The sequence below is a fragment of the Lolium rigidum genome, chromosome 4 (assembly GCF_022539505.1).
Source record: "Lolium rigidum isolate FL_2022 chromosome 4, APGP_CSIRO_Lrig_0.1, whole genome shotgun sequence".
Classification (NCBI taxonomy): domain Eukaryota; kingdom Viridiplantae; phylum Streptophyta; class Magnoliopsida; order Poales; family Poaceae; genus Lolium; species Lolium rigidum.
The window spans coordinates 159,440,067-159,462,774 of record NC_061511.1 but is presented as its reverse complement, the minus strand read 5'-3'; the positions used below and the strand labels follow the sequence as shown (position 1 = coordinate 159,462,774).

General features: G+C 42.2%; 2 protein-coding genes and 5 non-coding genes across 7 annotated transcripts; 2 read left to right on the top strand and 5 right to left on the bottom strand.

The window, feature by feature from the left end:
- Window positions 1–306: 306 nt before the first annotated feature.
- TRNAA-AGC lies at window positions 307–379 on the bottom strand. Its single transcript has one exon. It is a non-coding gene; the product is annotated as a tRNA-Ala (tRNA).
- A 3,037-nt stretch (window positions 380–3,416) lies between these two features.
- Window positions 3,417–4,130, bottom strand: LOC124647707. Its single transcript, XM_047187602.1, has one exon. The coding sequence runs from the start codon at window positions 4,128–4,130 to the stop codon at window positions 3,417–3,419; it is 714 nt and encodes a 237-aa protein (XP_047043558.1).
- Window positions 4,131–17,199: 13,069 nt separating this feature from the next.
- On the top strand, window positions 17,200–19,485 carry LOC124706147 (photosystem II D2 protein). Its single transcript, XM_047237803.1, has one exon. It carries the CDS (start codon window positions 18,402–18,404, stop codon window positions 19,365–19,367), a length of 966 nt encoding a protein of 321 aa, XP_047093759.1. The 5' UTR covers window positions 17,200–18,401; the 3' UTR covers window positions 19,368–19,485.
- TRNAS-GCU lies at window positions 17,242–17,329 on the bottom strand. The gene has a single exon. It is a non-coding gene; the product is annotated as a tRNA-Ser (tRNA).
- A 1,406-nt stretch (window positions 19,486–20,891) lies between the features above and the next one.
- Window positions 20,892–20,979, bottom strand: TRNAS-UGA. The gene has a single exon. It is a non-coding gene; the product is annotated as a tRNA-Ser (tRNA).
- Window positions 20,980–21,805: 826 nt separating this feature from the next.
- TRNAG-GCC lies at window positions 21,806–21,876 on the top strand. Its single transcript has one exon. It is a non-coding gene; the product is annotated as a tRNA-Gly (tRNA).
- Window positions 21,877–22,325: 449 nt separating this feature from the next.
- TRNAM-CAU lies at window positions 22,326–22,399 on the bottom strand. Its single transcript has one exon. It is a non-coding gene; the product is annotated as a tRNA-Met (tRNA).
- Window positions 22,400–22,708: the final 309 nt, after the last annotated feature.

Below are 22,708 nucleotides of genomic sequence, written 5' to 3'. Positions count from 1 at the left end.
ATCTCAATTTGGATGCCCCCACGTGAGGATCGATCGTGCTGCATCAGTCGGGAGGCAGCGGCAGGAACAATTCATGCGTTGATCTGTGCTCACCTTACAGCAGTAAGCGGCGACCGCTGGCTGCTGTTCCTACCGCGCTCTCGGCTGGTCATAGAGCAGTCAGTAGATAGACATGCGTGTGGGTTTATGGCTAAATATGGAGCCACGATGGTACATGCAGTTTTAAAATGGAATGGTTCCTCGCCAAAAAAAAGAAAGAATAGAAACGGGAAGGAAACGGATGCGAGGTGTATAGATCGAAAAAAGTGGAGATGCGGGGTATCGATCCCCGTGCCTCTCGCATGCTAAGCGAGCGCTCTACCATCTGAGCTACATCCCCAAGTTTATTTTTCTTTTCGAATTAGTTTGTAGTACTATAGTTGATTATCTGTTCCGACTCACCAAATGAATGACTGAACATGCCGACCCGAGCTTTAAACATGGGAGTGACATATATAGTTGTTGGATGCGCTGAATAAATGCTTATCACGCCGTGTTTACAAAATCCGCGGGTTATTTTATAAAGCTATTAATCCTAATTGATGGCTTGCAAGAGGTATATAAATATGTGGGGATGATGGTCCGTACCGTGGAAGGCTTCGCCCACCCTCTCTTCCTGCACCGCCGGACGTATCTGTTGGGTACGTTGTGGGATAACTTTAGACTCCTCCATGCTTCGGTCCAAGCCTATCCGACGACAGGCATCGCTTTGCTCGTCAGAAATTAGCCTTCTTATAAATTCAAATCATAATATGACAAACTTCACCTTGAGACAAATTCATTCTTGTGGCATGAATTTGAATAATCTTCTGAACAACAAAGAACCAACAACACTAGAACATGAAACTCGTGACATGTATTTAAAATCTTCATCAGTACTAGAACATTGCAATGCTGATAACTTGAGATGATGAGCGATAGGTGTACTAGCAGACCTTGACATGTACTCAAAATCTTTATCAAAACAAAAATAATTCATGTTGTTTTACATGCACTTCCATGGTGACGGGACTTTCCGGAAAAAATGAGCAATGATATTTTTGGGGTACGTCAATAGATGCAAGTATGCAGGTTCAGTGTGATCGACAATCATTTCCTTCCCTCAATTATACATTTTGTTTCCACCTCACAGGGCGATGCTCCCATTTTTTTTAAAAAAAAGAGGAAATGGGAGAGATTATTCTGCTTGTGGATAAACTATACAGCACGTTGCACCAGCCTGCAGATTTGCCTCTCTGGTCGTAGTGTAGCTCCATAGATTGCAAGAACTTTTGCAACTTGAATTAAATGGAACACATGATTCTCCTCCAGGCCTCAGGAGGCCTATGATATAGTTCACTTAGCACATAGACCACCTCAATAGTATTGGAACTTTAATTGTATTGGTTGGCTGCAAAACAAATGTTGATGCAACCAGGAAACGTGGATAAGTTGGATCTTAATTTACTATTTAGGGGGAGCATGAGATTTAGCTTTCTGCTGGAATGATCATATATGCATTAGTAATCAAATGTGCCCAACACCCAAATCTGAAACTGCTCCAGATTGTTGGTTAACATATTACAATGTAAATTACAATTACTTAGATACTTTCAGCTACCTCCATTGTCTAGTAATCATGTGATATGTACAAAGTCGAGAAACTAATAAGTCATGTCACAAACAAGAAAATTGGTTGGCTCTGGAGGAAAGAAATATGTCTGGTGCTTCCACTTTCGGTTTCAGATTACATTAAGACTTCTACTTTCAGTACAGAAATCACTCTTTTCTGTTTGCATGACCTCCAAATACAACAGATTTCTACTTCTCCAACAGGTAAATTGAGCAATTGTATAAACCCGAGTGCTTGCAATCATTCATTACTTCATTACAGATATATGGAAATTTTCAAGGTACATTAAAATTTCTTAAATAATTAATATTATTCCTACGAATCAACCCAGTCTGCCGCAGTCAAGCTCGGTAGCATGAAAGAACTCAAACAAATCTTCTTCACATGAGACTCTGGAGGCATATGAATGATGTAGCCCAGTGAGAATATCACTTCACTAGTTTTATCAAGTATTGCAGCCTGAAAGAACTTGAAAATATGTTTCTTCTCCTCAGGAGGCATATGAATGATGCAGCACATTGAACACATATCACTTCACTTCAGTAGTTTCTGGTAGCTCGCTCAGACTTTAACTGGAGCTGCAGGGCTGCAAAAACAGAGACTGATGCAATCAGCCACCTTAGATAAGCTGGTGTTGCAAAAAACAACTAGTTCCTCCTTTCCATAATTCTTGTTCTGGTTTTAAAATTTGAACTACAATCACAACAAGAATTATGAAACAGATGGAGTATATTAACATGGAATTGAACTTTCTTTTAGCAATCCATATAAGAACATTAGTTCTCTGTTTTCATGTCCTGCTCGCTTCATCATCTCAAGTAAAAATCTGAATGAGCTCTGTAGATTCCGCGCCAACTTGGCAACATCTTACAATGTACTTATCAGTCCAAAGATCTCAGAAGCCCCATTGCATAGAAGATGTAAATTGTACATAAGTGCATCAAGCTTTACGTTTTCTTCTAGAGAAAAAAATCAACATCAATTGTTAACCAATCTTGTACACGGTCTATTTTACTGATACAGTGTGGAGATTACATGGTTAATGTGCAGCTTAACGTTATACTTGAATCCATTTTTTGCATAGAAGAGAAAGGTAATCAATGGTATTTGTTGAAGCTACACGAGAAACAAGTAAATTCCAACATTGAGCTGACTCCGACCGAACATGTACCACTATCATGTAAGAAGATTTTTATCAGATATAACGCGGCAATAAAAGTAGAGAGATTTGTATATATCTACAAAAGACAACCAATGAACAAAGTTTCGAGTCAAGGGTTCACCTTGTCGAGCACCAAAGAAGGAGGCCATGCCATGATGTAGGGATACATATCGTCGTGAATGATGGGAAAGAGCTTATTGAGCTCCTCCGTTTCCAGGCAGAAGGATAGGAACCAGCCAGGTAACTTGAGATCCACCTCACAGTAAGCAGACAAGTACACAAAGCCGTTTTCAATCACGATAACCTTGAGTATAACATGATCATCCATGAAACTGCCCCTGAGCCCATCAATGCCCTGCTCCAGCGGAAATGTCTTGTCCAACATCCACCTCTCCAAACCATCATTATCGGTTCCCCAGAGCCAAACAACAAGGGTGAGTTTCACAGTGGAGATGACACAGAGCTTCCCATCCCTAGTCTCACCGGCAACAAGTGCTTCTTGCCCTTCCACGTGAGGTAGATTCATCCGAGAGAACTGCATCGTAGCGGTGCTGAGCACGCGCGCCGTGGCTAGACTCTCTGCTACCCAGTAGATGGAGCCATTCACCAGCTTTCCGTTGTCGGGGGTGTACTTCTCGTCCAAAGGCTCCAACACGGGCCGCATGTTTGGAGCGAACACCAACGGGAAAATCTGCCACTCTCCGGTTTCGACGAGAGGATGGCGGCTTGCGCCCCGTAGTCTTCGTTGCCGACGCAGATAACGCGAAACGGGCCTTGGTCCTCTTCCGAGGAGAGGACATGGTACTCGGTGCACATGTTTGCGCAGATCTCGTCGGGCGGCGTGGGGAAGAGATGTAGGGCACGCGTCAGGGGGTTGTAGACGGCCAAGCCATCGGCTCTGTTATAGCTGATGAGAACAACGTACCCGTCGTGGCAGTCCTTGATTGACCACTCGGGGGCGAAGCCTTCGTCGTCGGGAAGGCGGGTGAGGAGGAAATCGGCGCCACGGACGGCCGCGGTGAGGTCCGGGTCGGAGCGCAGGCGGACGGCGCGGAAGGCAGGGGTGTCGGAGTCGAAGAAGTCGAGGAATAGGCCGAGGAGTGGGGGCGAGTGGAGGTCGCGGAAGCGGCGGCGGAAGGCGGGGGATGAACGGACGGCGCAGAGGAAGGCGGGGCAGGCGAGGGCGGCGCGGACGAGGGTCGGGAGGGAGGGGAGGCGGAGGAATATCTCCATAAGGAGGTCGTCGCCGAGGGCGGATATGGTGGTCAGAGCAGCTGGTGGGGATTTCGACGGTGGCGGCGGCAGCTCACATGCCATGGCGAGTTGGCAGCACAGGGAATGAGGAGTGAAGGCTGTCTAGGTTTAACCAAGGACAAAAGAAGAAAGAAGCGAAGGACCGTGAGCCCAAGAAAGCCCGTGAAAAAAGGGAGTGCCAGCTCACGGTCCAGATTGTCTGGAGCCACCGCATGCATGCGCGAATGACCCCTCATGAGCGTGCGGTGAAGGCTGGATGCTAGGCGCGAATTGATTACCGCGTCGCCTGGAAGCTAGGCTAGACTGCTGGAGTGAGGCATGCTGTCAACGCACGCTCCCCCGAACGCGGTCGCTCGAGGAGGAACGGTCTCCAGCTACCGATCAATCCATCAATCCAGGGACCAACAAATTAAACTCATTCAGTTCAATGGATGCATGCGTACGGCACTCTTCGGTTATTAATTTCACCTTCACTATTGTATCGATCAAACCCCACCCCAATCCGCTTTTCTTTTTTTTTCTTTTTCGAGCAACGTAGCTATATATGCGCGCGTTTTCAACTTTGTTTCCTTGTTTTTCTTGTCCCGCGACTTGGCGTAGTCGCTCCTTTATCCATTTCCTTTCATCATGAAAGAATAAAAACAAAAGGAGCCATCTATCGATCACTAGCTTTCGCGCGCAGTCAAATCTACTTGGAATGGGCCCACTTGATCAGCCGGTAATTAACCGCTCGACGACTAAGTATGGCCATTTCAAGTACACGTGCATGTTCCATCAACTGTTGTATGCATGCATCAGACTAAGGCTGCTCATAGTGGAGAGTAACTTAGTCTAGTAACATATGTCATATTACTAGTTTAAGTTACTATCTTCATAGTGCGTAGTAATTTAGATGTGGTTTCTGTTGAAGTGTATAAGTAGATTGCCTAGCCCTTTTCATAAGTTTAGACTTTTGGTTAAAGTGGCTAGTGCATGAAACTTAACATGGTATCAGAGCCCCAGGTCTCGAGTTCAAATCCTGTCTTTCACAATTTATTCTAAAAATTATCTCCCCCTTCTTGTAGCCTCCTGCCGTGTGGTCCCGGCCTCCCGCTGCCTCTTTGTCTCTCTACACGTGTTGACTTGTCTTCTCGTCTTCCCGTCACACGTGAGAGGGGGTGTTGACGTGTACAAGTAGATTGCCTAGCCCTTTCCATCAGTTCGGACTTTTGGTTCAAGTGGCTAGTGCATGAAACTTAACATGGTATCAGAGCCCCAGGTCTCGAGTTCAAATTCTGGCTTTCACAATTTATTCTAAAAAAATTATCTCCCCTTCTCGGAGCCTCCTGCCGTGTGTTCCCGGCCTCCCGCTGCCTCTTTGCCTCTCTACACGTGTTGACTTGTCTTCTCGTCTTCCCGTCACACGTAAGAGGGGGTGTTGAAGTGTATAAGTAGATTGTCTAGCACTTTCCATAAGTTCGGACTTTTAGTTCAAGTGGCTAGTGCATGAAGCTTAACAGTTTCATGCAATATGTTATTAATTATGTTGTAAACTCATATTGGTGTGATGTTATGGTAACATAGCTAGTTACCACCCACTCTTTTTCTTCTTTTATTGTCATGTCATGTCACCAAAATGCATTGAGATGTGTGATGTTACCACCTATGTTACCCCACTATAAGCAGTCTAAAATGAATCATGAGTAGATATGGCCCGTCATAAATCACGACGTTATTAATAGCACACACAGATGATTCCTAGCTACCGTCACATCATGGATCGATAACGTCTCCTTGGCTTCCATTCTTCCTACATGCTCCAGCTAGCTGCTCCATTCGCTAGCGCCGTCATTTACTCCTCCTTCGACGTACGACAACAACAAGAAGAACGTTCATGTTTTTTTTTTGAAAAAGAGGCAAAAGATTTTCCTTAATTCATTAATAGAGAAGAAGCTTGGGAACCAAGTTTTAGTTTAGTGTTACAATCACACCGAGGAACAAAAGGTTTACTCTCCCGCAATAAAGGTACCAAATGTTTAGCACCGGCAAGAACTCAAGTCCTAGCTTCCATCTTGATACAATCGAAGATGATGGTTGGCATATGGTATCAACATGCTTGAAGGTTCTTGCATTTCGGAAGAACGTTCATGTTCAGCAAAACCATATCTAACTCCAGATGAAGCACACAAATGACAACGCATCATCTGAATTTTATAACTGCAGCTACCTCAAACCTAAACCAGCATCGACATCAGCTCCATTGCCACTTCAGCCAACGGCGCTACGTGTCACAGCCATGCTCACACAAAACCAAGAAATATTGTTGTGTTGATTTTCCTGGAAAGCCAAACAGATAAAATTTGATTACAATTAATCACAAAACAACTAGGTGGGTAAAGGAATCAAGGTCGCCCACCAAATCCAAGAATGAAAGAATCAGCACGACTCGCACTTATTAGTGCCATGACCAAAGGCCTAACTATACACTACAGCCAAAACCTGAAAACTAAACAAGCACAAATCGGCTCAAGGGCGGAATCACACTTCAGGCATAGCTACATGGTGGTGCCAAAGAGCATGCATGCAGAGGAGAGCACGGTACATCCAAATAACAACCAACTGAGGAAATAGGCATGCCCTAGGCATGGCGAGATACTAAATAATGCATTATACCTCTGTAAGATTAACAAGACACTGCTACACACCATACACACAGCCAGGATTCAATTAACAATGTCACTTCTGAGGCGCCGTGATCTACTCGTTGCATCGGCCATCCCAAACAGGAAACTAGATGTTCTACAAGCAACAATGGAGTTAACAAGTGTACATATAGGAAAATCCCTATCTTGCATATCTAAAATGGACAATCGCTTCTGATGTACAAGTCCTAGCCAAACTAAACCATGATACTTCTTACAACACATATGTACAAGAATTTGGCTGGACCTGACTTGATGCTCCAGTAGCATAGCTTCAGCAGTACCAGGAGATGCAACTAGTATCTAGAAACTAATGAACTCAAGATTATCGAGGGGAACAAAAAAGTATACTAGGGCCTCGACCAATACCATGTGGCAGTAATCAAGAAGACATTCATGTCCATCAAAAGGAAAGGACTCACACATAGCACAACACACACACATGGATGCAATTAAATCGCATGCCACCGTCAGGATTAAACCACAACCAATAGAGCAAGACTTGATCAATAGAGAAAGTAGTACCACATTTAGTAACATGGGTATTAGCAAGAAGAGGCCTTTGATAGAAAAATCATTAATTACATTGACTACTATAGCCCTGCTGGAGCAGGTATCAAATTCTTATTAAGTTAAAACCTAGCAACTAAATAGGCACCATCAGCGCAAACCACTATAACTCAAAGCAAGTAGTATACATTAACATGTTAGCGTCTGCGAGGGACTTGAGTATCTCCCATGTTGTATTGTGATCCAAATTCTTATACTAAAGGGAGGCTAACTTCTGACGAGCGGAGCGAGGGAACGCCTGCGAAGGGGGGTGCGGGGGGCGGCAGCCCCCCGTTGTACGGTACGGATCGTTGTCACCGTATATATATACATCTTGTAAGCCGTCGGCTAGAGTTTATCAGATTATAAGATATCCCACGGCGTTTGTAAACACTCCTCGATATAGTGAAGTTTTGCTGGCTGGTGCACGTGATTTTTTCCCCTTCTGTGTTGGAAGGGGTTTTCCACGTTAAATCTCGTGTCTCCGCTGCGTTTTCCTTTATCGTTCTTCGTTATTTGATTGTTGCTTTTATAACATCCCATTTTCAAAAAAAATATAGGATTTACCCCCTCATTGTAAAATAAACAAGTATATCAGAGACCATATAGTACTGACTGTTAACAAGAACACTTGCGGAAACCTAAAAATTCAGCAAGTTTAGTTGCTAATCATGAAAATGCAGCAGCTTCCATTGCTAATCATAAAAAATGCAGCAGCTTTCATTACTAATGAGTGGCATCAAATTGCACTAAGAAAGTTGCTGCCTGTTAATGAAACTTAAAGATGAACACTTTTGTTCGGCTGAAACCTTCGAGATCTACTTATCCCTCTACTTTCTACGAAACCCTAAGTCTACAATCCGTATGCATTGACGAGTTAATACTCCGTCACCATCTTCAATAGGTTAGGTTCTAGATGCACTAGTCACATGAGCGAAACCAACAATTCTGATTGGGCGCTATATCATGTACTTTGATTTTGCACCTGAATACCTTTTATTCAGCAAATACCCCACATATTGTCAAAAAATATGATTTAGTGTAGCGCCATTTCTATGATAAGAAACAGGAAGTTCCAATTACCATAACTTCATGGGGAATGAGAGTACATGCCAAGATGAGACGGCGACATTTTCTACACCTCTATGATTTATGTGCATATGTCCTGCACCATATGAACCAAAATAAGGTGCAGAACACGAAGCACATCTCAATCTGAGATAAAATGATTCCACCCCAACTATTAATAACAGTAGCACGTTCATGTGTCTGTCAAACGACATGAGGTGAGTAGTGCAGGAAAGAAGGTAAGTGAACTACTGAACTGCTTTGTGAGCTGAAATGTTATAGATCGACATTCCCATGTCTGATAGAGAGAATTGCGTGTTAATTTACGTTATTTGCAAATGGAAACAAGCAATCGAAATATATCTAATCCATTAATGGACGAACTTGTCATGGCACACAAAATTCAAATCTTAAAGTAAAGCCCCTGGAAGAAGAAGGTCAACCAAATAAGAATGTCTAACCTGGTTCAACCAGGCGCACGTACAACACGGACAAGTTGCTGCCCGCCTCCTCCTGGTGTAGGCCCTTCATGGCGCGTGCAGCAGTAGGCTCCAGCAGACCTGCAACATGATCAATCACCAAATTCAGTTGCCACTTGGCGATGCATATACCAACATCTTAGGATAAACCGAATGAAGTTCGATCTGGCAACCGAGCATGTGTCCCTCCGTGGTCCATGACCACACCACTGGTGGCGTCGACGCGGGAACTATGTTGAACACCATCTTAGCAGGAACACCTGCGCCAATGAAATATCCAGCGCACACCACCTGAACAGTCAGAACCATACTTTGTGAAACTAAAAACGGATGCTATGCTAGTTGATGCTAATGAAATAGGGCGCCAATCGTTTCTTCTCACAGCAGCTACACAATTCATCTAGCAGGAGTTATGCATCCTGCTGCAACACTAAAAAGGGCAATAAATTTTCAGACGCATCAAAACATGCTCCTATATGTATCTGAACTCACAACGATATCCATAGGCCCCAAATCGTAAGCCCATATGGGACCTTGCGGTTGTTTCAATCAGATCTACCAAAAGTAGAGGACATGGTCACTAAGTATGAGAAAATATCAACATCAAAGTAGATTTTGTGGGGAAAAGAAATGAAGATGGCATACATGCTAAAGTTGGGGATGGAAAGTGCATCACAATTTCACCAGAACCAACCTGCTCCCGTACACCAGATGCAATCCACCTAGAGCATTCAGTCCAATACTCTACAGTACATCAACCTCATAATCAGAGTACAACAGAGGGAAACTCCAGTTTTGTTCATGGCATTCTGAAGAGCAATGAATAACAGAGACAGAGCAAGCAGGCTCGTCAGAGACGGCGTCCTCGCGCGCCCGCACGCACCTCGGTGAAGAGGGCTTCAGCTTCGGCGGTGTTCCCCTCCGCGAGGGCGGCCACCGCCTTCTCCCGCAATGCGAGCGCGGCAAGCCCCGCGTCCGCGTCGAACTCGGCCGCACCGAGGCTCGGAACACTCGGCTCTTAAAGAGTTCTTGTTCCGATTTTAAAATTCAAACTACAATCACAACAAAAATTATGGAACCGATGGAGTATATTAACATGTAATTGAACTTTCTTTTGGCAATCCATATACGATCATTAGTTCTCAGTTTTCCTGTCCTGCTCGCTTCATCATCGCAAGTGAAAATCTGTATGAGCTATGTAGATTCTGCGCCAACTTGGCAACATCTTACAATGTACTTACCAGTCCAAAGATCTCAGAAGCCCCATTGCATAGAAGATGTAAATTGTACATAAGTGCATCAAGCTTTACGTTTTCTTCTAGAGAAAAAATCAACATCAATTGTCAACCAATCTTGTACACGGTCTATTTTACTGATACAATGTGGAGATTACAGATATGTTGTCAGGGTTAATGTGCAATACTTGAATCCATATTCTGCATATATAGGAGAAAAAGGTAATCAATGGTATTTGTTGAAACTACACGAGAAACAAGTAAATTCCAACATTGAGCTGATTCCCACCGAACATGTACTACTATCATGTAAGAAGATTTTTATAATTAAGATATAACGCCATCAATAAAAGTAGGGAGATTTGTATATATATCTACACAAGACAATCGATGAACAAAGCTTCAAGTCGAGGGTTCACCTTGTCGAGCACCAGAGAAGGAGGCCACCTCATGACGTAAGGATACATCTCGTCAGCGTGAATGATGGGACATAGCTTATTAAGCTCTGCAGTTTCAAGGTAGAAGGATAGGAACCAACCAGGTAACTTAGTATCCACCTCACAGTAAGTAGACAAGTACACGGAGCCGTTTTCAATCACCATAACCTTGAGTATAACATGATCATCCGTGAAACAATGTCTGAGCCCATCAATTCCCTGCTCCAATGTGACGCTCCGGAACCGGTACCATGAGGATTCCAGCGATCCCGCCGAAATCCGCACGATATCGATTCTGAGACGCCCTCCAACACGACGTGCATGACGAAGCACACACGTGATACAAGAGGAATTAACACGAGCGGTAACATTACAACAAGATTACAATAGAGCACACAATAAACATATATTACAACAATGACAGATATACAATACAAAGATCCATATCATACGGAAGATCAAATACGTCCGAGTACGAATAAGATACAAATTGTATTAAGAGTCCTGAAGATAAACGATGGCGTCCATAACCCTGCCCAGGCCAAGCCGGAAGGATAACCTTGCTAACATCGTCTTCATCAAACATGTCTTCATACCTGCCTGGTTATGTCCCAAAGCAGCAATAAGTACATGTTCGTACTTAACAAGACTTTAAGACGTATAAGTATTCGTCAACCAGTCGTCCTTTGTACTTGAGGCACGCAGGAGACTTAGAGGACGCAAGAGGACGTCATAGGCAATATGGTGAGGTTAAGCGGCAGCGGCAAGCACTAAAAACCTATAGAGACAATCTACAACATTCGTCTATCAGAGAAGGTGAGAGAGCGCATAAACTAACAGTTCTATACTCTATAAACATAACACAACCGATGCATTCCCCCTTCACAAAGGAAGAATTACTAACAAGGGCACTCACACGGTTGACAAGTTTTATTAGGTAGCCGTTGTAGTAATGCTATGTTACTACGCAAGTCATTAGCAAATTATTAGCATCAACATAAAGGTGTAAGTTGTTCTATGATTGAGCTGAACAGCTCCAAGTCGTTCATAACCGCGGACACGGCTTATCGATAAGATGTACACCCTGCAGGGGTTGCCCAAATGTAACCATACGCATGCTAGAATCCATTACTACAGGTGGAATCTCACAACAAGACCGTTCCCAATGCAAGAGAAAGTTTAATGGGAGCCACCCAACTAAGTTACCCGTGACGAAGTTCGGCCGTACTCCGCCAGAGGTTTGCGGGGAGGGCTATGCGGGCATGAACAACCTGCTTTTGCTAAACCTGTCGTGAGATGATGCACAATACAAAATATAAACACCCGAAGGCAACATAAAGTAAATCGTGCATATCGTGCATATGAGCAAATAAAACCAAGGTTGTGGCTCCCAATAAACAGACTCGAGAAAATGTAGTGGGTGATGGGGGTCCCACTCCCCCGCGTACGGGTAGAGCGCTCAATCTCGGAATGGATAACAAAAACTCGGGTCCTAGGGGACATTAGCGAGTCAAAGTTTCGATCCTTTTGCAAAGGGGCTCACAGATGCCTTTGCTTACAATTTTAGTTGTTAACATTAAGTAAAGCATGAGTATCTCCAACAAATATATCCACAAACCATGTGTCATGATTCCCCAACAGATAACTCGATACGATAACGATGGCGAAACGAGATATAACGGCACTAGCATGCACTATGACTCGCAAGGCAAACCTGATAACCAAACAACAGCTGTAGGAGGGTGGTGGAGGAAATATGGGCTGCTTGAGGTAACAAGTGGGTAGGACACGTGACAAAAACACAACTCAAGGATAGCATAAGAGAGAAGGCAAAATAAAATAGGTGAGCGACTACTGCAGAGACAAGAGTTTAGGAAATGTTTGCCTGTTAAAGGGTGTCGAAGAACATCCGGAGAACTTTTCGTAGCTCACATCAAATCATCGTCATATCCGTGAAGAAGCAAAGTGATACAACAAATAACAGATGCAACACTTACTACTACGGAAGAAGAATCGGCATGATCAAGATGATATGCATGACATGGCAAAGATGATGTGATGCAACTTATCCATATTAATCGGAGTCGGAACCCCGGACAAACAAATTAGGTTGGAGTTGCATTTTCTACCGACAAAGTTAAGTGTTGATTAGCATGGCATGGCATAACATGGCAAGGGTGCGCTACTTCAAAGTTAAACGGAGTGGGGACAACCACGTCGGTGTTCCGAAATACTCCGCATATATATGAGGTGGATATGTGTAACTATCAACGCAAGACATGATGCGAGATGCAAATAGGTGTCTGGATGGCATATTCATGTTCAGTGCATTTTTCTTATCAACTTTCATGTATAACACATTTTATTTCGAGTTGCTAAATAAAAGTTATTAGCAGAATAGTTTTTATTATATAAAATAGATAAACAGATTTCATTTTTAAATAGAAAAGGACTTGAACGAAAAGTCCAGTCGGAGAAGGGACTGTGGGTTAGTTTTCAAAACATCCAGGGGGTTATCATGTAAAGCCGAAGCTACATGGACTGCGGGTTCATGAATTAAAGGATGCAGGGGCCCTTTTGCAAAACGTTTGGATCTGGGTTTGGTAGACTTTTCTCACCGAGATGGATCTGAGCTGCAGCGGGTGACATGTAGGGTCAAGGAGTCGACGTGGCAGAGGACGTGGTGGACGATGTGGCCACCATGTGCAAGCGGCGGTGATCACCGACGGGACGGCGAGGATACTCGCGGGCTACTCGGTGGTTTCTAGGATGCACGGGTGGGGGCGTTCGGTGCGTCTCGTCGGTGCAGACCAGGGAGAGGTGGCGTTGTGGCAGGAGCCTCGCCGGAGCATCACCGGCGGCAAAGATCTGTGGATGCGGCAACGGTCACCAAGGTGACAAAGACAAAACAGGAAGCTAGGGAGGAGGCGAGGATGTCTAGGGGTGCGCGTTCTCACCCTGAAGCTCAACGTGTAGACGTCGGGGCCGGAGGAGGAAGAGGTTCGCCGGAATTGTTGAATTGATCCACCGGGTCAGAGAAAGTAACGAGGTCGGAGGAGATGATTTAGGGCGCTTTGAGTCGATTCCTTCGGCGAGGTTGCACAGGAGAACAAGGCGGAGATTTTGGTGGTGGTGGCTTGTCGAGGGGATGCCGGAGATGGTGGGGCACCGGAGAATAAGTGACGGTGCTATGGGGAAATACCCTCTCCCGTTTTGCTTGTAGGAAGAAGGGAAGAGAGGGGAGCAGCGACACGAGGGGAGGATGGAGGGAGAGGCTATGGTTTGGAGGGGATTAAAAGGGAAAAGAGGGGAGGCGGTGGGCGTGGTGGGTGTGTTGCATGGTCTAGGCCATGGCGATGGTGGCGGGCACGGGGCTCACGCCTCACAACGTGAGGGAAGAGCGACAACGAGGAGGTAGTGGAATTCGGCGAGCTGGGCTGAGTGGGGTCAGCGAGAAGAAAGGCCAAAGTGGCCTCGTGCGGTGGAGGAAGAAAAGGAGGTGGAGTGGGCTGGAGAGAAAAGAGCGGGCCGGGGAGAGTGTTCCCTTTTGTTTTTAAGCTGGTTTGATACATCTTTTGAAAGCAGAGCAAAACAAACAAAGTTTTATTTTGAAAACATCTAAAATAACTTAATTTGTTAGATAGTTTTTGTGTTAAGCTTTTGTTAAAGGAGAAGACATAGAGGAGGTTTATTAAATAAACCATATGAGGAAGAAACAAAAATAGTTTTTATTTAAAATATTTTTTTTATAAAATCTTGTGGATGATATGATGTCAGTGATGCGAAGGAGAACAAGAAAAATCTATTATGGGTATATACGGGGCCGTTGTCGACACCACTAACAAGAACCTCGCCCGATGTTCCACCTCAAAGTATGGGGGAGAGGTGAACTATCGGATCTTACGCGACGTCTTAATCTCCTCGACACCACTAACAAGAAGTCGTTGTTCCGTCGTTGATGATGCGCTTCCATCGAGATCCTCAGAAGAACAGACCTAATAGGTGAGGGCATAGGTCGTCCAACCAGCATTAGAGACCTAAGACTCGGGAAAACTCAGATAAGGAGAATACTCCAAAACTTGGAAAGGTAAGAAGAAGAATAGAGGTAAGGAGAAAATCAGAGCTAATGAGAACTTTCCAACGAAGTTTTTGACTAGGTTTGACACTAGACACAACAACGTCTGTTGGCAAGGATTATCCTACGGAGCTGGACTAGTGAGGTACCATCAACCTGAGCTGCGATACAAACTTGTGACGCCCCAAAACCGGTACCATGAGAATTCCAGCCCGATCCTTAAAATCCGCACGATATCGATTACGAAGACGCCCTCGACACGGCGTGCACGACGAAGCACACACATCATGCCGGAGGAATTAACACGGCGGTAACATTTACAACAGGATTACAACGAGCCCACAAGAAACATATATTACAACAACGGCTCCAACGAGTCAAGATACAAATATACAATACCAAAGATCCAAATCATACGGAAGAGATCAAATGCGTCAAAATTACGGACAAGATAAAAATTGGACTAACAGTTCTGAAGATAAACAACGGCGTCCATAACCCTGCCCAGGCCAAGCCGGAAGGGTAACCTTGCTAACGTCATCTTCATTGAACATGTCTTCATACCTGCCGAGTTATTGTCCCAGCGGCAGCGATAAGTACGGGTTCGTACTTAACAAGACTTCAAGGCGTATAAGCATTCGCCAACCAGTCGTCCTTTGTACTTGAGACACGCAAAGACTTAGAAGACATGAAGAGGGCGTATAGGAAATATGGTGGGGTTAAACGCGGCGTGCAAGCACTAAAAACCTATAGAGACACTCTACAACATTCGTCTATCGAGAGAAGGTGAGAGAGCGCATAAACTATCCCAGTTCTATACTCTCGCAAACATAACACAACCGATGCATTCCTCCTTCACAAAGGAAGAAGAAGTACTAACAAGGCCACTCACACGGTTGATAAATTTTGTGGGTACTAGTTGTGTGTACTTATGTTACTACGCAAGTCATTAGCAAATTATTACCATCAACATAAAGGTGTAAGTTGTTCTATGATGTTGAGTTAAAACGACTCCAAGCCGTCCATAGACCACGGCTTATTGATAAGATATACACTGCGGGGGTTGCCCAAACTCAATGAAAAGATTGAAAGTTTTTGATAGTTAGAGAATTCTCGTACTTCCGTACTTCTTCGCCTTGAATACAAAAAAAAGTAAGAAAAAATATGATTAAGTGAATTTAAGTGATTTATAGTAGAGGCATATCCTAAATGTGACTGATAGACCCAATTTTTTCATGAAAATAAAGATATTCAATTTGATTTGACTGGACTTAAGACTTTATTATGTTTTCTGAGAAAGAAAGTGAATGCTTAGAAATGTCTCTAATCTAAGAGTTCATAAGATACCATTATTCTCTTTAATAAATTAATAAACTTTTGTCTTTTGCGGAGCACTATCAGAAACAATCTGGGACGGAAGGATTCGAACCTCCGAGTAACGGGACCAAAACCCGCTGCCTTACCACTTGGCCACGCCCCATTTCGTTTTATGCGACACTAATAAACACTATTATGTTTATTTGTTATTCGTCAATCCCATTTCAATTATATAAAAAATGAGGAATATTCTCTTGCTAGTATTCTAGACATGCAGATAATATAGAATCAAAAAAATGCATTGATCATTACACGGAATTCTATTAAGATATTATATGAAAGTCGAATTTATTCCACTCACATTCGAGAGTGCGAATACAAGGAGGTATTTTGTGTTTGGGAAAGTACGAAGAAAAAAGATTTTGAATCTGCCTTCTCCTTTTTCCCTTAGAAAAATAACTCAATCAAAATCCAATTATTTACTCTACAAGAATGAAATGCTTGTTATGCCTAATATACTTAGTTTAACCTGTATCTTTTTTAATTCTGTTCTTTATCCGACTAGTTTTTTCTTTGCCAAATTGCCCGAAGCTTATGCTATTTTCAACCCCATCGTGGATGTTATGCCTGTCATACCTCTATTCTTTTTTCTATTAGCCTTTGTTTGGCAAGCTGCTGTAAGTTTTCGATGAAATGTTTAGTACTCTATCCTATCTACCAAATTGAATGGTGTTTTCATTCCAAAAAATGAAAAAAAAATGGGTAAAAGGCGAGAACTTTTATATTTTTATATTATGAACCTTCAACTCTAAAATGCAAATTCTTCTACATTGAATGGATAGCTGCATCAATAAATTTTGATCAGCCTTTCTACCCTTCTGCACCTACGTTGAGCAGGTTTAGGTACCTACACAATACCTAACAATATTTTTTATATTGATAAGAGTGCTTATTATAAATGAATTCTTCCAATTTTTTTTCAAGAATTCATTTTTGCATTTTGAACTATAAAAATAAAAAATAAACAAAATTCATCGTAGTGGATCCATGTGGTAAGGAAAAACTGGTAATCTATTCCTTAAAAAAAATCTTGGAGATTATGTAATGCTTACTCTCAAACTTTTTGTTTATACAGTAGTAATATTTTTTGTTTCCCTATTTATCTTTGGATTCTTATCTAATGACCCAGGACGGAATCCTGGGCGCGAGGAGTAAAAATTCCATTTTTTTTTTATTTTTTCTTACAAATTGGATTTGGTTCGTACATTTATCTATGAGCAAATCCGGGGTCAGAATTCCTTCCAATTTGAAAGTCCAAAATGATCCGAGGGAGCGGAAAGAGAGGGATTCGAACCCTCGGTACAAAAAAATTGTACAACGGATTAGCAATCCGCCGCTTTAGTCCACTCAGCCATCTCTCCCTGTTCCAAATCAAAAGGTTTACGTGATATGATAGAGACAAGAAATAAGGATTGCAAAAACCCTTTTTTTTTCTTTCAAAAGTATATAAAAATTATATTGCCAATTCCATTTTAGTTCTATTCTTTTTTCTTAATGTTAATAAAAAAATAAGAAAATTCTTGTTTTTTCTTTCTAAAAACCAATATCGGCCGAGAGACAATCAGATAGATTTTCTCTTTAGCGGGCATTTCCCTATAAGACTTGTTATAATAAAACAAGCAGGTTATATATAAAAAAAGAAAAAACGCTTTTTTGTCGATTGTCAATTATTTATCAAGAAAGCAAAAAGGGTTCTTATCAAACCCAACATAAAATTGGAAAGAACCATAAAGTAAGTAGATCTGACTCCTTGAATAATGCCTCTATCCGCTATTCTGATATATAAATTCGATGTGGATCAAATTGTATAAGCGAATTTTTTTTATTTCCTTAGACTTATACCGCGCAAGACAAGAATTTTTTTATTTACGATTTTATATTCTTGTTACTAGATGTTCTATAGGAATAAGAAGAAATCGCAACTCCTTTCCGCTACACATAAAAATAGATTTCGAAAGTCCTTTTTTTTTTTAGAATCCTCCTTTTCTGTTCTTCCACCCATGAAATAGAGAGGGAATGAGAATATAGGGGTTACTTTTATTTTCATTTTTCCCTTAAAAGATAGGCTTTCAAATTTCAAATAGGAGTCATGGAATAATGCTGAATTGAAATGTTTATTTCTAGAGTATAAGAAAAACAAATCGAATAAAATTCATGGATTTACCACGACCCCGGTTGTGCCTCCATAGATAAAAATAAAAAATTTATATCTTCGAGACCATTGAAAAAGGGCATTGAACGAGAAACAAATCGTCCACAGATAATAAAACTATCATATGCCTTGGAAGTGACGTGAGGTGCTCGGAAATGGTTGAAGTAATTGAATAGGAGGATCACTATGACTATAGCCCTTGGTAGAGTTCCTAAAGAAGAAAATGATCTATTTGATACTATGGATGACTGGTTACGAAGGGACCGTTTCGTTTTTGTAGGATGGTCTGGCCTATTGCTCTTTCCTTGTGCTTATTTCGCTTTAGGGGTTGGTTTACAGGGACAACTTTTGTAACTTCTTGGTATACCCATGGATTGGCTAGTTCCTATTTGGAAGGTTGTAATTTCTTAACCGCAGCAGTTTCTACCCCTGCCAATAGTTTAGCACACTCTTTGTTGCTACTATGGGGGCCGGAAGCACAAGGAGATTTTACTCGTTGGTGTCAATTAGGCGGTTTATGGACGTTTGTAGCTCTCCACGGGGCTTTTGCACTAATAGGTTTCATGTTACGCCAATTTGAACTTGCTCGGTCTGTTCAATTGCGGCCTTATAATGCAATCTCATTCTCTGGTCCAATCGCGGTTTTTGTTTCTGTATTCCTTATTTATCCACTGGGGCAATCTGGTTGGTTCTTTGCGCCGAGTTTTGGCGTAGCAGCAATATTTCGATTCATCCTTTTCTTCCAAGGATTTCATAATTGGACGTTGAACCCATTTCATATGATGGGAGTTGCCGGAGTATTAGGCGCGGCTCTGCTATGCGCTATTCATGGAGCGACCGTAGAAAACACTCTATTTGAGGACGGTGATGGTGCAAATACCTTCCGCGCTTTTAACCCAACTCAAGCTGAAGAAACTTATTCAATGGTCACGGCTAACCGCTTTTGGTCCCAAATCTTTGGTGTTGCTTTTTCCAATAAACGTTGGTTACATTTCTTTATGCTATTTGTACCCGTCACCGGTTTATGGATGAGTGCTATTGGCGTAGTAGGCCTGGCTCTGAACTTACGTGCCTATGACTTTGTTTCCCAGGAAATCCGTGCAGCGGAAGATCCTGAATTTGAGACTTTCTACACCAAAAATATTCTTTTAAACGAGGGTATTCGTGCGTGGATGGCAGCTCAGGATCAGCCTCATGAAAATCTTATATTCCCTGAGGAGGTTCTACCACGTGGAAACGCTCTTTAATGGAACTTTCATTTTAGCTGGTCGTGACCAAGAAACCACCGGCTTTGCTTGGTGGGCTGGGAATGCCAGACTTATCAATTTGTCCGGTAAGCTACTTGGAGCTCACGTAGCTCATGCCGGATTAATCGTATTCTGGGCCGGAGCAATGAACCTATTTGAAGTGGCTCATTTCGTACCAGAAAAGCCCATGTATGAACAAGGCTTAATTTTACTTCCACACTTAGCTACTCTAGGTTGGGGAGTAGGACCAGGGGGAGAAGTTCTAGATACTTTTCCATACTTTGTATCTGGAGTACTTCACCTAATTTCCTCCGCAGTCTTAGGCTTCGGTGGCATTTATCACGCGCTTCTGGGCCCTGAGACTCTTGAGGAATCTTTTCCATTTTTTGGTTATGTATGGAAAGATAGAAATAAAATGACTACAATTTTGGGTATTCACTTAATTTTGTTAGGTCTAGGTTCTTTTCTTTTAGTACTTAAGGCTCTTTATTTTGGCGGTGTATATGATACCTGGGCCCCTGGGGGGGGAGATGTAAGAAAGATTACCAATTTGACTCTTAGCCCCAGTGTTATATTTGGTTATTTACTAAAATCTCCTTTTGGGGGAGAAGGGTGGATTGTTAGTGTGGATGATTTAGAAGATATAATTGGTGGACATGTATGGTTGGGTTTCATTTGTGTATTTGGCGGAATTTGGCATATCTTAACCAAACCCTTTGCATGGGCTCGCCGTGCATTTGTATGGTCTGGAGAAGCTTACTTGTCTTATAGTTTAGCTGCTTTATCTGTCTTTGGTTTTATCGCTTGTTGTTTTGTATGGTTCAATAATACGGCTTATCCGAGTGAGTTTTATGGACCCACCGGGCCAGAAGCTTCTCAAGCTCAGGCATTTACTTTTCTAGTTAGAGATCAGCGTCTTGGAGCTAATGTGGGATCTGCTCAAGGACCCACAGGTTTAGGTAAATATCTAATGCGTTCCCCAACTGGGGAGGTTATCTTTGGAGGGGAAACTATGCGTTTTTGGGACCTTCGGGCTCCATGGTTAGAACCTCTAAGGGGCCCCAATGGTTTGGACTTGAATAGGTTGAAAAAAGATATACAACCTTGGCAAGAACGACGTTCAGCAGAATATATGACCCACGCCCCTTTAGGCTCTTTAAATTCTGTGGGTGGCGTAGCTACCGAGATCAATGCAGTTAATTATGTCTCTCCTAGAAGTTGGTTATCAACTTCTCATTTTGTTCTAGGATTCTTCTTTTTTGTGGGCCATTTGTGGCATGCAGGAAGAGCCCGAGCTGCTGCAGCAGGTTTTGAAAAGGGAATCGATCGTGATTTGGAACCTGTTCTTTACATGAATCCTCTTAACTAAGATTTTCTTATTTATACCTGTTCTAATGTTTTATTTTTTTCTGTTCTGGCTCGGTTATTCCATCTAGCCGAGCCATTCATTCCTTTTTATGAAAGAAAGATAAGGGACAGAATAAAGATAAAAAATTCAAGAAACAAGCATATTCAATAAGCAAAAGGAGAGAGAGGGATTCGAACCCTCGATAGTTCCTAGAACTATACCGGTTTTCAAGACCGGAGCTATCAACCACTCAGCCATCTCTCCACAGCCTAATCCCTATTTTACTCGTACAAGTAGAACATAGCCATATAAAAAGATCTACTAACCCCTAGAAAGATCTCAGATGCAAGTCCCTTTTCGACATATCTCTGTATACTGTATACACAGATACATGATCCGCTATACCAGCTTGTGAAATAAAGACTAAATCCCCTCTCCTCACCTCACCCCCATATGCAAATAAAAAAGCGGTTAAGTAAAAAAAAGTTTTAATTAAAGAGAAGAATCAATGGATTCATGATTAAACCCCTCCTACTTCTTGTATTTTTTTACAATTTTGGTTAAGTGAGGGATCAAATATGTAGTCAACTTTATTTGATGGTAGTTTGGAGGATTAGAAATATGACTATTGCTTTCCAATTAGCTGTTTTTGCATTAATTGCGACTTCCTCAGTCTTAGTAATTAGTGTACCCCTTGTATTTGCTTCTCCTGATGGTTGGTCAAATAATAAAAACGTTGTATTTTCCGGTACATCATTATGGATTGGACTAGTCTTTCTCGTAGCTATTCTAAATTCTCTCATTTCTTAAATTTGTTTAGTATTTAGTAGCCCGATACAAAATAAATAAAAAGGCCATTTCTTGAAAAAAAATTTCGAATAGTGAGACGCATTAAAATTAAAACGCAATTTGCATTCTGAATTGCTAGTTCTTCTCTTTCAGTATTACGAAATTCCAGTCCCATTAGAATATTCATTGACAGACAATAAAAATAAGGAAAACTCTAATATAATAGAAAATGAAACGAAACGGTCGACCCAGACATAGACGGTCGACCCAAGTGGATATACGCTATAAAATATATAGCGTAGCGAGCGTAGTTCAATGGTAAAACATCTCCTTGCCAAGGAGAAGATACGGGTTCGATTCCCGCCGCTCGCCCACTTAATTTAGTAAAGTACTATGATAAAAAGTTTAGTTTAGTTGACTGTTTAACTACTTATATTAAATTAAGTATTAATTAGAATTAGGTGTTAGTCTAGTACCGTATCCCTTACTATTCTTACCCTTCTTTTGCATCCCACTCAAAAAAAGGGGCGCTACAGAGCCGGAAAGGGCTACCTAAATCAGGTATTTACTAAGACAAACAAATCGGGTATTCACTAAGACAAACAACTGGCAAACTGCTTTTAAAGAGGAGGACTGCGCCTTTACTTTCATTTCATTTTTCTTTTCCGCAAGGTCGGGAGGGGTCCTGCATGTTCTTCTTGTGGAGGCAAGTGCCTTCGCAAACTGCTCAATTTTGCCCTCTAGGGCCGGGAACTCGTGAATAAAAGTTGGCCCAAAGAAAGAGAATAGTCCTTTTATTTTTATATAGACTGCTAAGTTAAGTGCGGAGACGGGAATCGAACCCGTGACCTCAAGGTTATGAGCCTCGTGAGCTACCAAACTGCTCTACTCCGCTCTGGAGTACCAAAAACTGGTGGACAAAAAGGTTGAATACAGGCCTTTACCATGTCTAGACAAAAGGAATACTCCTTTTATAGAGAATGGAGCGGGTAGCGGGAATCGAACCCGCATCGTTAGCTTGGAAGGCTAGGGGTTATAGTCGACGTTGATTTATTATTTTTAACGTCTCTAATTCAAAACCGAACATGAAATTTTTATTTCATTCGGCTCCTTTATGGATATTCCCACCACTTAACATCTATGTCAGCTTTTCTATTTGAATGGAACCAAAAGCTCTCTGCTTTCTAGATGATCCTTATAGAAT

What these genes read in the sequence shown, in the direction of transcription:
- LOC124647707 (XM_047187602.1), bottom strand. Translation starts at nt 4,130, where the DNA reads ATGGCATGTGAGCTGCCGCCGCCACCGTCGAAATCCCCACCAGCTGCT.
- LOC124706147 (XM_047237803.1), top strand. Translation starts at nt 18,402, where the DNA reads ATGGTCTGGCCTATTGCTCTTTCCTTGTGCTTATTTCGCTTTAGGGGT.